Source organism: Channa argus, chromosome 9 (genome assembly GCF_033026475.1).
Source record: "Channa argus isolate prfri chromosome 9, Channa argus male v1.0, whole genome shotgun sequence".
NCBI lineage: Eukaryota > Metazoa > Chordata > Actinopteri > Anabantiformes > Channidae > Channa > Channa argus.
This window is the reverse complement of record NC_090205.1, coordinates 10978736-10996188: the sequence shown is the minus strand read 5'-3', so window position 1 is coordinate 10996188 and position 17453 is coordinate 10978736. Positions and strand designations below refer to the sequence as shown.

Here is a 17453-nt window from a genome sequence, read left to right as displayed (position 1 = left end):
TTAAATACATAAGCATATTAGCAATAAATGTTAAATGTTGGCTTTAAACTGATCATCTCATCAATGAAGAGTGTCATTATAACATAGGTATAAGACAATTATCAGACCAATGCTTTTTTCTACCCTGTTACAAATGGTGCTCTCAGCTTAGCAGCAAAATTCACATTATCACAACATACTGACAGTCCTGTGCAACCAAACCAGACCAGGACCACTACACTAACTAAGCTGACACTTGGCTGTTGGAGATGCATCAGGCCATCCACCCTTTTACACCACTGTGTCACTTTGGAACCACACGTACCCACATTATCCACATATCACTCACACACACACACACACACACACACACACACATACATATATAAAGCCACCTTCAACACACTGTTGGCCTATGTACTGTATCTAAAGCGATTTACGCAAAGGAAATATAAGAGAAGCTGTGTAATGGAGCTACATTACAGAACGTCATACTGTATTTACCTGTAGTTCGCAGCTGGACATGTCCGAGTTACTCAGCTGTTGTACGCTGGTGTCAAAACTGCCCTGGAAAGTTCCTGTCATTATAGACCAACAAAAGACCTCTGAAAAGTAAAGTATATTTTGACTCTGTGGCTGTGACTGAAAGTGCTCATCAGGTGGCTTTTCACCACGTTTAATGAAGACAAAATTTTCAAAACCTTTGCTCTGAGGAAATAAAAGCAAGAATGCTATTTTTCCACCTGATTTTAGACAAACACAGGTCTTCACTGGTGGAGGATGAGCCTAATACACTGTAGGAGAGGTACAAGATTGTGGTAAAAGACTTTTAACTGTAGAAAATGATGGAAGAGGAGTGCTTAAATGATATACTTATGAAAAGCTAAATCAACAATTTCAGAGATGGAAAGAACAGTATTTCATTTTATGTCTTGCATCTGAATTAAAAGCAATATTAGAGCGGTATAGGAATTAAAATGATAAGTTAATGTACTTTAATAAATGTCATTCATTGAAATAAATACAGGAAAGAAGCTAAATAAAATTGACAATTGTATGTATATAAAGTAAATAAAATGTTGTAATTAAAATATAGTTGAAATATATTAAATAAACATTTAAATAATCTAACAAATGAATGTTGCCCAAGCAGATTTGTCGCAAAGGATCATAACTAATTGCAATATAGTGTTTGCAGTAATTCGCATCACACACACTTTCAATCTCGTAAACAGTTTTTTCACCCATTTGTTGTATTATTTAAAACATTTTTTTGAATCCAAAATCTTAATCTAAGTTTTATTGGTTGTATTGTTTTACATTTTGCTTTTTTATTACTTTTGTCAAGTATTTCTAGGAAACTAGGTTCTTTTTGCTGTGTAAAGGTACCAACATTTATGTCCACGTCTGCATGTCTAACTACAGGAAACAAATCCTTTATTATAGTTATATTTTTCTAAAATTAAACCACAGCATATACATTTATTTAAGCACGATTTAATACAGAGAAGTCTTTTGTTTGGAACTACTGCTGTCAGATAACTACAGCAATAGAAACTTAGTGATGGATTCCAAGTAAAGCTAACAAAAAGGAAAAAAATTAACTCACCATTAAAAAAGTTATCTATAAAGTTCCAAGTTTACATTTTGCTTTTATACACAGTTGTTCATATGCAGCAACATTTTTAAATCTAAACGCTTTTATTGTGATCTTGAGAAAAAAGCTTTTTCCCCAGGTGTGTGCCAGGACAGCTGATCTTAAACAACCAGCTCTACTGTGTCTGGACTCATACACAACAGTAATGAAGTTTTTTCATGGCATTCAGTGACCAGTAGATCATGACATTAATGAGGGAAACATTCCTCTTTGTCACTGTCGTTGTCTGCGGACGCTCGGCAGAGAGGTGCGAGCTTGTTTTGTCACTATAAATTATAGCATTACATTTTTGGAGGTTGTGCTTATTCTCAGTCAAGTCTTCCTTTTTTTATTCTTTCTCTCTCTCCCACCCACCCAAGTAACTCCACCCTCCGGCAGATATAAGAGGTGTCCACAAGGTGTGCATCTGTTATGAGCACGTATCCCAGGGTTTCCTCTGTGTAGTCGGCCTGAAATTCTGCCTGTTAGTCTGATTATAGTGACTATTTCCCTGTAGACGGCCACCCACTAAGGTAAGTGCTCTACTATTCTTACTATATCCACAGTTTTTATGCACCAGATTATAATCTCTACTTTTTTAGAGAAATTACAATTTATATGTGATTAATGCAAGAATTTTCTTGTACATCTGCATGAAACTTGTTTTATTTCCTTTAATAAAGTGTTTAGTTTTCAGAGTTGTTCCATTATATACTCTGCCCCCAATAGAGGCTATAACAGGTAAAGTGATATCACTGTAATTGTAATTTGGCAGGAATACACTGTGAAATTATTTGAGTTTGTCTGGATCAACTAACGATTTTAGAGCAACAATGTGTGCAACTTTAATTTGCATTAAACTTTTAGCAAGAAGCTTGTCTTTAAATATAACAAGATAAATAAAAAGAATATTAATCATATTGATCCAAGTCCAGTATGTGTGTTCATTGAGTCAGTGATAGCTGTTTTAGGCTGCTGGGAGATGTGACTGGTTGTTAAAATGTGGCCTTTAGCTTTGGGGCTGACATCAGTTCTGTTCATCAACATCCTGCAGAGAATCAGGTGGACATCTCTACAGATACTGTGCTGTTTATTAGGCTACTGCACGCACAGCAGCCCCACTGTGTGTGTGTGTGTGTGTGTGTGTGAGTGTGTATGTGTTTGAAGCCAAACTGTCACATGTACGTTATGGGGGCAAAAGCAGCGGTTTGGTGAGAAGAGAGCGCAGAACAAACACTGTCTTTGAGGAGCTTTCTCTCTCTCTCTCTCTCTCTCTCTCTCTCTCTCTCTCTCTCTCTCTCTCTCTCTCTCTCTCTCTCTCTCTCTCTCTCTCCCTCTGTCTCCCTCTCTCTCTCTCTGATGCTGCTCTTCCGTTCGGCTGGCTGATCAATCACAGCAAATTTTTACTTGATTCACGTGCTACAGCACACTGTCTTTTATTTGTAGTGTTAGCTTTACTCAAATCGGATGCAGATTTATGATGCAGTTTAGTTTTCCTCTCATTCCTTTTTTCAGTTGTATAGCCACTGCATTGACCTCAGATTGTGACCTTTATATACACGAGGTCAACCTTCAAATGGAGAGTGTGCTTGTGTATGTGTGTGTGCCAAGACAATATCGTAGACCCCTCTGTGCATTATTCCGCAAACTTCAGGAATGTGCAGGACAAAAGGACACAAAGAAAACTAAGAATGACAGTAGGGTAAAAGAGAGGGAAAGAAGTAAACACTTTGGTCATTTAGCTGCACAGCTGTGGCAGTTTATGTACAGGGTTTGTTTGAACAGGGACATTTTCAGCGTGACTTAAGGAGGTGTTAATTTTACAAGGTGTGCTTTGTGATAAAAGCTCAGTTTAGTATGCAAGGCACTGCAAATGTTTCTTTCCTTTCACTGAGAAACCAAAACATCAGTGCACTTAGCAAGATTGAGTGCGAGGGTACTCCAGGCTTAAGCATAAATTTGTAATTGGTTTGCGGTGCAGGGAGGAAAGCAGAGTGGTTTGCCAAGTATGTTCGGTGGGATTTAAACACTAGTTTTTGGTCAGGCTGTCTGTTTTATTGATACATTAAGCCAAACCTTAATGCTTTAATTCACCGCTGTCTTTCTACACACATGGATGACACAAGAACCCCTAAACACCAACAGATTTGTTATTCCGTTTTAAAACGTTGCCCAAATTACAATGGACACTTCTCATTTCTCATTGCCACTGAGATTTTCTGTAGTTCAAAAAGACAAAGTGTCTCGCCCTCTGCCATCCACCGCAGTCTGCAAGATCCTCCAGTGGCTTCAAGTCACTAAATAAAGATGTCTGTGAAGGGAGAAATGGGCCACTGAGGGCAAATGGCCTGACAGAGAAATGGAGGAGAGGAATGATGGAGAACAAAGATAGATATATGGACAAATAGATAGACAGACAGCTAGATAGATGGATAGAATAAATAGAACAGACATAGGAAATTCAATTATTCAACTGCTCAGCTAACATCACAGCACTACAAATACATAGAACAAAGTGTAATATTAAATAACCAGAAAAGAAAAACTGTTGCTTCACACAGATACTAATATGTCTGGGGACAGGAGGACAGCCATAGGTAGCCACAAAGCTAATATCTTAGTTTAATCCACATGAACAAAGAATAAAAGTCGTTTTTAGGAAGAATAAGCCACACTGATTGGTTATGTGTAATTGTTCACAGTCCCATCCCATCACCTGAGCCCACCAGAAGTCACTCTCATTGATTGTCTCCACTCTTCTCTCTGTCCTGCCTTGCTGGAAGTTGGTAAATGTGATGTCAATTACACCAACCTGAAAAGACAATAATTTGTAAAATTGATTTACATTGTGTGGAGCTTTAAAGTATAACAAGCTTCTTGTAGGGTGACCATTTTTGGCTTTAACACACGGCTGTAATGTCCTTGCAGCCTATTTTCCCCTCCAGTCCCACAATATCAGCATCTCAGTCTTACTAGAGTATTTCTTTATTTCTATTAATCCAACTTTAACTTAGTCACCATTACACATTTTATCATACTGTAATTTTATAATTAGTGGGTCCTGTATATACAAGCTTTGCAAAGTGAATCCAAAACTAATGAACTAGCTTTGAAAGCTTTCTAGCCTACTAAATCATATTTTTAACATATATTTTAAGGTTAAAAATAAGGCTTTGTTTTTCTTTTTCTTTGTAATGAGCTAAATTTAAACACTAATTCTTGTATTAATCAGTTTGAAGCTGCGTCCTTACAGGCAGTAATGGTAAATCAAAAGAATGTGTGTTTATTTCAGCATTTTGAAATTTGCCTTAATTTTTTTCACGGCTGCTGCAGTTCTAGTGAAATTCTGAAGATCCCAGCTTGTATAAACTGCATTAGCCAACACCTCAGTTTCTGCTGTGATGAGGTTGACAAAAACAACAGTTTACAGATATATGAGGCCCACGAGTCCTCTCACATTGCAAACCTGATGCAGAATTTGCTGTGTTTCGATTGTGTAAAATGTCAAAAAGATAGACATCTGGAAGTAGTCAGGGAAACAGAGGCACACGCTTTCATACACATGACACATAGGCACAGTGTAGACTGCTTTAAGGTTTGCTTATTTTTTAGACTGTCTGGGCCTGGCTGCTCAATATTATGAGCAGTCACACAAGAGTCTGGCAGGGGATGTTTAAAAATGAGGGTCCAAACTGCAGATGTTTGTTCCTCCGTGTCCCCCCTCCCTAATGCTTAGAGTGTTGGGTCAAATATGAGTAAAAGATCTCAGTGAAGATTTGTGAATGTGAAAAAAGCCAAATATGATTTTGTTGCAGAATGTTTACTTTATTTTATGGTTAGCTGTATAATTATAAACAGTGATAATTAAATTTTACATATGTTGTAGCCTGCAAGTCTGAGCAAATTTTTATTAGTTATTCTTGGTTGGGCACTTTTAACCGTGTTTGTCCAGACTAAAATATAAATAACAAATACTGTATGGATTGATGTTTTCATAGTCCCGGCAGAAGGGACCCTGTTGACTTTAATGGTCCTTTGAATCTTTAGTTAGTGTCACCCACATGCATTTGTGGATTTTAGTCTTGACAATTCTCTCTTATTTGTCACACACGCTCATGTAACCCTAATAAATTCCAAAGTCTAATCCGGAATCCTTAAATTTTAATTTACAGCTGTCATGAGTTCAAAGTTGAAGTCTGTCCTTCACTTTAATTTTTGACTAAATATGTAATAAATTATTGATGGGGCCTAGTAGATCAGTGGTAGAACAATGAGTTCGGATGCAGAAGACTGCGGATTTGAATCCCACCCTACCAGGTCCGGCCCAACCCAGCCGCCAAGGGCCACCTTGGTGCCAGTCCCAAACTCAGATTAAATGGGAGGGTTGCGGCAGGAAAGGCATCCGGCATAAAAACTCATGCGAAATCAACATGAGTAACACGTTACGCTGTGGTGACCCCTTATGGGACAAGCCGTAAGCCGTTGATCTTTTCATGTAAGAAATTAGCATCTCCTTAAGTGTGGTGTCATAGAACATAAATGACTATCAAAAAATATATATTTAATTTACCACTAATTTAGAAAAAAACACCAGATAATTACATTCATCTTTACGCGTTTTCAAAATGGTTTGTTGAAAACTATCGAAACTCAAAAAAGTCCAATGTACAGAATGTTGCATGTATTAATGTGTTTTTATATAGAATTTTCAGTAAGTGGGTGTATAATCTTCACTGGCCTTATCACAAACTTTATCTGGAAAGGTGTGAGCTCTTTATCTGACTGGCAAAAAATGTAGCACTTAGTTGTGATTTCATTTTAGACATTGTTACAGAAGTCTGCTTGTCAGAGAGCCAAAACTGAGGGAGCCAAATAGATTTACACAATTGTACAAAAAATTTAAACGGGAATTGAATCGTGCAAACATGAGAAACAGCTTACAACACATTACTCCTTCCATGACAACTTCACAACTATGGCTGGATGTCTGTCATGTGTATAAATATAGATGGAGGGATGACACGAGCAGTTGAAAATACATTATATATACATTATAATACAGGAATAATAGACATCTTTATAGTCACTTTTTTGTAACTGCGCCTCTTGTTCAGTTTTCTTTAATAACAAATTAAATTGTGGAAATTGCTGGTTAACGTCTGTGTCAGTGTCTGAAAGTGGCTTGTTGTGTGAATTAGTCACTCGAGTAGCAACACTTATGTAGAATAATGTGTTGGGAAAAAAAGCACACCAGGTAAAGACAGGAGGTGCTGCTATGTGATGCTGAACAGACCCTCGTTGTATGGTCCCACTGATCTGTAGTGGCACGTTTTCTCAGAATATTTCCATCTCTTTAAAAACACCTATTGACACACAAACACACACAGCAACACTGAGGTGGGGTGTTGGCAAATGGTCATGAGTCACATTTATTTTCTCAAACCTTTTTGTATATAGTACATACATTATACTACATGACATATTGCATTGTTCACAAATACCCGGCAAAAGGATTATTAAATTTATAAAATTACCTTTGCTTATCATGGGCATGCATGCTAACTTGTGTGTTTAATACAAGTTGGAAAAACATAGTCATAATTGATTGTGTCATTTAGTTTCTCCAGCTGGATAATTCAATGAAGACAATGAAGTGTCAAAAATGCACTTACTGAATGTTTTACTCAGTGCCATTATCTGTGAATCACGTGAAAAATTTTGTTTATCAAATTTAAGATTAAAATTTAAATTGGCCACAACAAACATTATTTCAACTATTACATCCACAAAGCAGTTTGAATAAGAAATATTTTTGTGGAGATCAAACTTTTTGTTAACATTGTGAATTTGCTATGCATAGTTATGTGCATGTGCACATTGATTATTTAGGCTTTTAAATCTAACAGTTTTTGTTCTGATATTGTATATGTGTCTGTTTCATGTTGTTTTGTTAAGTTAACTTAAGTTAAGTTAAGACTTTATGCTGTTTATTGCTTTATGCTCTTTGCCAGTTCTTTTCTTAATAGGAGATTGCTGTTTTACAATTAAAAAATATGTAACTAGTGTAATCTTAATAAAATCATTCTCCCATACTCTTATTATAGTAATGGGATATTATTTTGTTTTTATCAGATGGTGATTGCGCAATAAAAGCTTTAGAATTATGGAAAACAGAGACGAGTGACTTTAGCTGGCCATTATATGAAGAAAAGATCCCTTTTCCTTTCAGCTTTTAGCTTTTCCCTAAAACAGCTTTTGATGGATTTCTTCACTGAGGATTTGTTTTGTAGGAAACGTCGAAATCGTTTAACCTGACAAATTTTTCCAGATCACTGTATCTTTCTTCTAATTCCCACAGTCAGTTGTCACCTTTTGTTCTAAACTTCTTTAATGGTACAGATAAAGTAAATTTAGTACTGGTCAGAAATGTTATAATGCTGAGTAAAACTTCTTCTGTTAGACTATCTGACAAACTTTCTATTGTATTTTTGTCAGTGTCATATTGCACACACACACAGAACAGAAAAAGCCGGGGTTATCTTATATCACACCACATGCTCACTTCTATATTCCTCCCTCTATGTATTGTCTTCAGATCTTACAGATTCGCAGAGCTACTGTAATTAGGCTACTGGGAAAGCATTGAGCTTCTGCACAGTAGATAAAAATATTCTGGACTCCCTGGCATTTCTGGCCTCTGTCGCCGTGAAAGCTAGGTGGGCTTCCTTCAAAGGACAGCTCTCATCAGGGGAGACAGTGACACACCCATGTCAAAATCACCAGTCGACTGAGAAAAGGTGAAAGGGCAGAAAGGATCCAAAGAGCTGATGATGGAGCAGACAGTAAGGATGTGGTTTAGGATGTGAATTGGCTATTGAGTTGGCTGTAATGAGCTGGGGACTGGAATCATGGTTAAATCTGGGCTAGTAGTACAGTAGGAGATGACTGTGATGGATGTGGATGCTGTAAAGAATGGCCAAATAAAACAAATTTACACTCAGGGCAGATGAGGAGCAGATGAGAAGGGTTGTGGTGCCAAAAACCACTCAGCTCACTCTGTTACTGACCTTTTAAAGCAGAAAGCTTTGGGTTTTAATAAAGTAAATAAAACCTACACCTATGAGCCACATCTTTAAAACTACCAAGGGTCAGTATAGACCCTGTGTGTTCTGATGCCTGTCGCTCATGGCAATCATTAAATTTTTCTTATGCTAAGGCCTGTCCACATCATTAACACCACCTGGTGGGGCTCAGTGAACGTTCTAGGCAGTCTGCACTGCTCAGCTGGGTCATAACTGACCGTCTCGTTGGACCAAATGTCTGCATGCTTGTGGATAGATATTTATTAACTGAGTATCATCAATACCATGCAATGTCCTGTAATAATTTGTACATCGTGGTGTTGCTGGTATAGGACAGCACACCTGTTCTCTGCTAAGCAGAACTGAGTAAGCATAGGACCAGCTGACTGAAATAGATTAAAATGTTTCTCTATGGATGTAAAGCTATGCTCTGTTTGATTGCAAGACAGTATTCAGTCTAATATGAATGGGAAATTGAAAATTATATCCTGACATTTAGTGTGGCTCCCTCCTGTGGACAACTGTATTAAGTGCGGCTTGTGAGAGATGCATTTCTTTGTCTTTTCTACAAAACCGGTAATGCATACATTCATTTTTTTTTTATTATTTGTTTGATAAACCTGAGAAGTAACTCAAATCAATGCACATTTTACCTCACCGAATACAGAAAAATATAAAACCGCAAATAGATATACCAGAAGAGACCAGAAATTAATTAACTAAAGTTAGATAAGCAATGAAGACTCTGTGTCACACTGTAGCTCGCTTTTGTTGGTAGTCAGTGTTGGTATTTATTAGGCTACTGATATTAATAAGGTTTACAGAAGAAAATAACAATAAAGACAGGTCTGACAGTTATTTTAATTCATGCTTCAAAGGATTACCAGCAGTGTTGTTTAATGTAACTTATATATGCTTACGAGCAGGTTATGCTGTTTTTTTAAGATTAACAATAATAATAATAATCATCATCATCATCATCATCATCATCATCATCATCATCATCATCATCATCATCATAATCATTAAAAAAATCACTTGCAAATGCACTTAATCATTCCAGTTTATTGAATCTATTTACGCTGTATTTATCAATGTAGGACTAAACAAGAACAAATTGCCAACATTCTGATTCCTGTACATCTGCGACATGATTCCACATTTACCAATTATTTAACACTTGAACCAAACCCTGGATACAAAACCACAGTGTAGTTCCAATGTAGATCCAACAGATGGAGACAGAGGGTTGTCTCCCACTGCTTGCAGTTTTCAAATGAGGTGGTCCACTTGACTAGCTTGAATGTGTAATTAAAAATATACCTGAAAGTCGTGACAGCAATGCTCGATCTAATCCAGCACTAACAAAGGGCTTAAAAACTGATGCAGCCTCTTCACATATTGTCTTCTCTTCTTCCCATACAGGCCTTGGCCATGCCTCCCCTCCCTACCCCCTTGTTTCTGACTCTGCTACAGGTTGTAGTAATCGCGTATGTGAGTGGTGGGGCATACTATGGACACAAACAACATCCACAGCCATACCAGCACATCCAACACATGGGCAAGGAAGGTTTTACCCAGCAACAGTACCTTGGCAAAGAGGTGCCCTATATGCAGTATCCCCACTACAGGAAGGAGCTACCCCAGCTGCCCATGGTCAAAGGCAAAGAAAATGCTCTAAAAGGGGGCGGATATAAGGGTGGTCAAGACAAAGGTAAGATATATTCTTAACAGACAGTAACTAACTAAGCTGAATATCTAAGGTCTGCCTGGTGGCTCATGCAGAAGTCTACAGGATCAAATTCAGGTGTGTCCTTGAGCAAGACACTCAGCACTAGCTCCCATGGTGCCATCTGTGGCTGCCCACTGCCCCACCTTAGGGTAATGGGATAAATGCAGAGGATGAAATTTATTTAAACAAATATGTGCTCAGTAATGACAACAATGCTTCCATGCTATCTACCTAATGTGACATGACCTCCTAAAACATGGTGAAGGCAGAAACATTTTATTATTTTTAATGTCATATAGAAAATTATTTGATGATTGTGGTTTTTATTTTCTCAAGTCTAAAAATGAAATATTTACAGAAAGTATTTTGCATCAAGCTGATTGTGTTTTTATAACATTATATAACATTTATGCAAACAAAATTTTACGTAAGAGTTTAACGTCACAATTTCTGATCTCACAGGTCAGACTATCCCTAGTGGTGCTGAAGGTATTCCTCAAGGAGAGCAAGGTCCACCTGGGCCACCTGGACCACAAGGACCTCCAGGACCTCCAGGGAATGGACAGCCAGGACGCATAGGGCCGCCTGGACCTTCTGGTCCACCAGGGGTGCCCGGAGTAGGCAAACCAGGTGTGCCAGGACTTCCGGGCAAACCTGGGGGAATTGGGGAAGTTGGGCCACAAGGAGAAATGGGTCCTAGAGGTGAAGAAGGGCCAGCTGGACAACCAGGGCCCCAGGGTCCACCAGGAACACCTGGGCTACCAGGAATAGGTAAACCAGGAGTAAATGGATTACCAGGCCAACTAGGGCCAAAAGGGGAGCCAGGTCACAAAGGTCTACCAGGACTGCCAGGGTTACCAGGACCCAAAGGAGACAAAGGGATGGGTCTGCCAGGACAACCTGGTCACAAAGGACTTCCAGGGATTCCTGGACCAGCTGGGCCAAGAGGGCTGCCAGGTTTTGGAAAACCTGGGTTGAATGGGGCTCCAGGCCCCCAGGGACCACCAGGACAGAAAGGACATCCCGGAGAGAAAGGACCAGCTGGGCCACCAGGTGAAGGAGGACCACCTGGCCCACCAGGGTTACCTGGTCAAGGAAAGCCAGGTCCAAATGGTCTGCCAGGACAGCCAGGCATGCCAGGTTCAAAAGGTCATCCAGGGCCACCAGGTTTGCCAGGGAACCCAGGACTGCCTGGATTTGGTAAACCTGGACTCCCAGGGCCAAAGGGTGATAAAGGTATGAGCGGGCCAACAGGACCTCTAGGACCAAAAGGAGAGAAGGGCCATGGAGGACTACCTGGTATGCTTGGACCCCCTGGACCAAATGGTCCACCTGGTCCACCTGGCCCTATGGGACCCCCAGGACGATTGGGTGCACCTGGTCCAAAAGGAGACTGTGGAGAAGGAGGACCCAAAGGTTTTGATGGAGCTCAGGGTGATCCTGGTCCACCTGGCTTGCCTGGAAAGGATGGTCTCCCTGGAGACCCTGGAGAACCAGGTCCAAGAGGTCCCCCAGGACCAAGTGGACCAAAAGGAGAAGGGGGACATAAAGGTCTACCGGGTATCCCTGGTCCGGCAGGATTGCCTGGACCTAAAGGAGAAAGTGGATCACCTGGGGAAGTGGGACCTCAAGGTCCTAAAGGAATCCCTGGAATGGATGGTGCAGCAGGACCTATCGGGCCTCCTGGTCTTATTGGGCCAAAAGGAGACAGTGGTCCACCGGGTCTACCAGGCATTGCAGGTGAAGGGAGACCAGGTCTTCTTGGTCCGATAGGGCCCCCAGGAAAAGAGGGCCCATCAGGGCCCCCTGGGCAACCAGGTCAACCTGGCCCTCCTGGACTCCCAGGTCCACCTGGGGTGCCTGGACTTTCTCCTGAAATGTCTGGAGTACTCTCTGAGATGGGACCAGGACTAGATGGTGTGAAAGCTGGTAGTTATGGAAAGAAGGGCAAATATGGAGGCAATGGGGCAGAAGTGATGGGTGCCAGTGGATTAGAAATGCCAGCATTTACAGCTGTAGTAACAACTCCTTTTCCACCTGTGGGCACTCCAGTCATCTTTGACAAGCTCTTGTACAACGGTCGCCAAAACTACAACCCCCAGACAGGACTCTTCACCTGTGACATACCCGGCATTTATTACTTTGCTTACCACATCCACTGCAAAGGAGCTAATGTGTGGGTGGCTTTGATGAGGAACAATGAGCCAGTGATGTACACATATGACGAATACAAAAAGGGTTTCCTAGACCAAGCATCGGGAAGTGCAGTATTACCGCTTCAGCCTGGGGACACTGTGTATATTCAACTGCCCTCAGATCAGGCTTCCGGACTTTATGCTGGGCAGTATGTGCACTCCTCCTTTTCTGGGTACTTGTTGTATCCAATGTAAAACCACACGCTGCAGGTGGACAGAGGCTTCAGTTAAGTGGAAGCATATTTTTGTACACTAAAAAACATACTGTAAGTCAGTGAAAAGGGAAATATAAAGTATGACAGTTAGAGTATACAGCAGCCTTTATACTATAAACCCAAAAAGCTGCCTATTGAGAGAGTAAAGTTGTTTTCTCTGGTAAAAGAATATATAAACAAATGAATCAAAAATCATCAGAAAAATGGCTCTAGATTTATCCAAGTGTCATAAACCTATGAGAGTCTAATTTGTTATTAGGTGAAAGGAACAAGTGAAGTGAGTGCAAAAAAAGATTAAACAAAGCATACAGATTTGTGACTGCACCTCCTCAAAACTGGCAGCTACCCCATTTGGCAAAGAATGTGAAAAACAGTGGAAAACACGAAGACAGTTTTGTGCGAAATTTAAACTTTTGCATGCTTTGTATAAATATAGTGTTTGTCTCTAAACTGACAATGAAAAACATGTAAAATGACCCTTTGAGAGTGATTGAAAAGGTTGCATTACAGCAGATTCTGTTTGTGTAGCCCATTTGTGTTTTGAGATCAGATTTATGGTGTATACTCTAATTCTGATTAGTAATAAACTAATCAATGGGATATTAAAGTAAAACTGTTATTGGTCTTTGACTATTGATGACATTTCATGTGGTTAGTTTACGAGTTTGGTCAAAATTTAATATTTACACATATTGAGTATTACCTGAGCAAGTATGTCACTGACGTGAGTGAGAATCACAGAATGTAATATTAATTTTACTTTTTATTTGTGTGTAAAGGTTTATGGAAGTAATGCTGTCAAGAAACAATTTTTGTGCAGAACACCAAGTTCAAACATATACACCATTTTGCCCAGAACTATGAAAACCACTTTTTACACAATATTTAAGCCCACAATATACAGAAAGTACCAGACTATGAAACATTTCTGTGTCACTAACTAAACCATATAATCATACAGGTACAATATGTGCCACATGAAAAATGTCTGGAACAGATCTTATCTTTCTATGAACATGTATAATTAGTACACAATAAAAGAGTTTGACTCAATTTGGTTGTTGGATGACAGTCCAATGATCTCGCAGACATTTTAATGAAAAGGCATTGGACTGGTTTTATTTCAGTTAAAATAATTTTTGTGATAAAATTTTAGCTAAAACATTCTGAATATTCTCGTAATTTAAAAATATTTTGTATCATCGTTATTACATAATACATGAATACATTTTTGTTTGTAATGGCAAAAACAAGAACACAAAAGATTAGTGTCAAACTGAAGAACACACGTTTGAAATTAAACACTGTAGGCCTTTATCGAGTCCCTTTTGTGTGACTGCAAATCAGAAAACTACATTTTCAATAGCACCGGACTCAAGGAGGCAGACGTTGAGTGCTGCAGCAATTCATTCACAACAACATGTTAGAAATGTTTTTTATTTTAACTGCTAATCACCTACATACCCTAAAAGGACATCAAATATGAAAATGTTTTAAGCAAAAATAAATGTATATTTCTCCTTTTACCATGGTGCTAATTAATATTATCACTGTAATCAAAGATTTTTTTGTCTTTCTGTTTATTATTGCCTGTGTTGTTTTTTTAAATAAAAAATGTCTAATAAAGAAGTGTTTACCTTCATTTACTAACAGAAACATATATGAATGAGTTTTTTTTTTATTAACTGATAAACACCTGGTTAAATTCACTCACAAGAGGAGATTAATGGATGTAGTGAGAGAGGACATGATGTTATTTGGTGTGAGAAAAGAGGATGCAGAGGACAGGGTTAGATGGAGCAGATGATTTGCTGTGATGACTCTTGAAAGGGAACAGCCAAAAGGAAAAGAAGAAGATATCACACAGCACCTGTTTGGTTAAAACCTTTGATCCATTAATGTCAGAGGCCATCATGATAATCATGTTATCATTCCTAGGGAAATATATCATTTTGAACTGCCTTGGAAGTGGCAGCCATGTGCCTGGACTGACCAGAGTTGAGCCTATGAATGGGTGCTAAATCAATCTTTACTAGCTGTTAATGACTCGTTTTCGTGCTGCAGACGGAATGTCAGACGCCCTGTAAGTAATGCGTGATGGATACGTGTTTAACAATTCAATATGTCAAAAACATTTTTGCAGCACTTTAATTGTAAAAACAGCAACGTTCATTTTTTTTAATTAACTACATGTAAATGTTTTTTTTTCCCTAAATTTGTTTTCCCAAGAACGATCAGGACAGTGATGCTTTCTGCGGTGCGCAGTGAGGAGAGATGCTGATGCTGCGGTGGGTGGTCTTTCCGTTCTGGATTGTGCGCATGCGTGCAGCTGTTACAACATCAATCGATCTTTGTTTAGGTTGAATAGAAGTTCGAACAACGAGTCTGAGAGGAAATACGCAGCTGTGAGTTCTGATATAAGGCTAAATTTAACACGATGTCATACGGTGATTGTTGATGATAAAACGACATTAGCCCAGTGCACAGTAAATATCATGGCAGCTAATGGCTTTGCTGTATTAGTTTAGCTTTAGTTAGCACCAGCAGCTAACCCGCTAGCCGGTTTCAAATCAGTAGCTTACAACATCCCATCTGCCAGAACGAGGCATTTTCAATTTAAATATCGGTTGGAACCTTGATATAGGAACTAGACAACTAGCTTCACTTGGCTTCTCGAACTAATTCTAGTCTGTGTCGAATATTGTGTCTATAAAAAATCTTATTTATCAACACACTGACTGGAAAATAATAGAAAAAACATTTCAAGCAAGAACTACAACATTACCTGCTTCTGGTTTGTGAGAATGTGCTGTTTTTGTTGGTCTCATGTGATAGTATATTAAACATTTTTGAATATTTTTTCTGTTTTTCTGTTTGTTTTGAACTTCTAAAAAAAAGCATTTTGAAATACGCACCTTGGACATTATGAAATTTTGATGGACATTTATCATCACTTGATAAATTATTACAATAGTTGATGCAAAGTTTGGCTTCTGGATTTGTTTTGTATGTCAGGTTTCTCTCAATATGACGTCCCACGTAGGACCCAGAGCCACTGGTACCAATGGAAATGCCTTCAAACACAGAGAAAAGGTGGCTCCACATTACCAAATGAGGCAAGTAATTTAATCTATTAAAACTAAAATAAATTAAATAAAAAAAAAACGCATAAGAAATGTTATTTCCAGTTAGCAACAGTATCACAGATATTTCTAACCATGACTGTGTGCTTTCTATTTTCCAGTGCTTCCCTTAAGTCAGAAGTGCGAAAGTTAAACTTGGTCCAACTTCTCATCTGGCTCCTGGTGGCAGCACAGGTGACTGTCAGCCACTTCAACTTGGTGTCACATGACACAGTGTCAATGCCATACCAGTGGGAGTACCCCTACCTGCTCAGCCTCATCCCTCTGCTCTGCAGCAGCTTGTCACTCCCAAAGAACAATATCAGTTACTTGGTTCTGTCCATGATCAGCTCAGGGTTGTTCTCTGTTGCACCTCTTATTTATGGTGGAATGGAGATGTTTCCTGTAGCTCAGCAGCTCTATCGCCATGGAAAGGCCTATCGCTTCATTTTTGGCTTCTCTGCAGTGACTGTTATGTACCTCGTCATGGTGGTTGCTATTCAAGTGCATGCCTGGCAGTTATATTACATGAAAAAGCTGTTAGACTCATGGTTCAATGCCACACAGGAGAAGAAAAAGAAATAATGGAGTAACAAAAGTTGTGCCTGGGCAAAGCTCTGTTTTATTTTAATTTATACTAGAGTTATGATAATTATTTATGTGTTAGTCAGTCATCATTATAACGAGACATAATGTCTGGGAAATAAGTGTTCTCTGACATACAGACTCAAAGTAGAATGAATAGAAGGAAATTGATTTTGTTTACTAGTTTATTTTGTCATTATTTATTATAAGAGTGGTAACAATGAAATACACATAAACGTTGTCATTTACCTTGCATTCTCCATATCACCATGCCTGGATGGCTCCTCTTCTCCAGTCTAAGAAGTTATTAAGGACCTGGACATTGTCATTCTTATAAAAGTCGCCATGATTTGAACAGTGTACAACCCCAATTACAAGAACTTTGAGAAGATGTGTAAAACATAAATAAAAACAGAATGCAATGATTTTCAAATCTCATCAATCCATTTTGTATTCACAATAGAGCATGAACAACATATGACATGAAAAAACTGAGAAATTTTACCATTTCATGGAAAATATTAGCTCATTTTGAATTTGAAGGCAGCAACACATGTCAAACAATTTGGGAGCGGGTCAACAAAAGGATTATATATGGCTTTTTAAAATATCTTTTATACTTTTAAGGATTTTTATATTTTGAAAAATTACTGCCATCATCAATTGGCTTAGTAGTTTTTGCTTTTGATGTTTTTAAGGCTAGCTGGCTTTTTTCTTTATATGATGAATGTTTTGAAGTTTTAACAGTTTTCTAGCTGAAAGTATGCCGAGGAAGTTAGGCACCAAACAACAAACAGAAGACGTAGTCATAATAATAATAACTAGAAAAAGCATTTCCAAAAAGAAAATGCACTGTCGCTGCTTCGGTGCTGAAAGGATATTTCCAAGCAAAGCTTAAAAAAATTTT

The 17453-nt window shown here is 38.7% G+C and overlaps 2 protein-coding genes across 2 annotated transcripts; both read left to right on the top strand.

The window, feature by feature from the left end:
- The first annotated feature begins 2044 nt into the window (after positions 1-2044).
- Positions 2045-14499, top strand: col8a1a (collagen, type VIII, alpha 1a). The gene is made up of 3 exons (XM_067517157.1): positions 2045-2148; positions 10123-10411; positions 10892-14499. The coding sequence occupies exons 2-3, from the start codon at positions 10132-10134 to the stop codon at positions 12817-12819; spliced, it is 2208 nt and encodes a 735-aa protein (XP_067373258.1). The 5' UTR covers positions 2045-2148; positions 10123-10131; the 3' UTR covers positions 12820-14499.
- Positions 14500-15093: 594 nt separating this feature from the next.
- jagn1a (jagunal homolog 1a) lies at positions 15094-16973 on the top strand. The gene is made up of 3 exons (XM_067517158.1): positions 15094-15244; positions 15855-15955; positions 16084-16973. Exons 2-3 carry the CDS (start codon positions 15867-15869, stop codon positions 16544-16546), a joined length of 552 nt encoding a protein of 183 aa, XP_067373259.1. The 5' UTR covers positions 15094-15244; positions 15855-15866; the 3' UTR covers positions 16547-16973.
- Positions 16974-17453: the final 480 nt, after the last annotated feature.

Coding starts and splice junctions, on each gene's coding strand:
- col8a1a (XM_067517157.1), top strand. CDS start 10,132: ATGCCTCCCCTCCCTACCCCCTTGTTTCTGACTCTGCTACAGGTTGTA. Junction 10,412..10,891: donor TAAGGGTGGTCAAGACAAAG/GTAAGATATATT, acceptor CTGATCTCACAG/GTCAGACTATCCCTAGTGGT.
- jagn1a (XM_067517158.1), top strand. CDS start 15,867: ATGACGTCCCACGTAGGACCCAGAGCCACTGGTACCAATGGAAATGCC. Junction 15,956..16,083: donor GCTCCACATTACCAAATGAG/GCAAGTAATTTA, acceptor TCTATTTTCCAG/TGCTTCCCTTAAGTCAGAAG.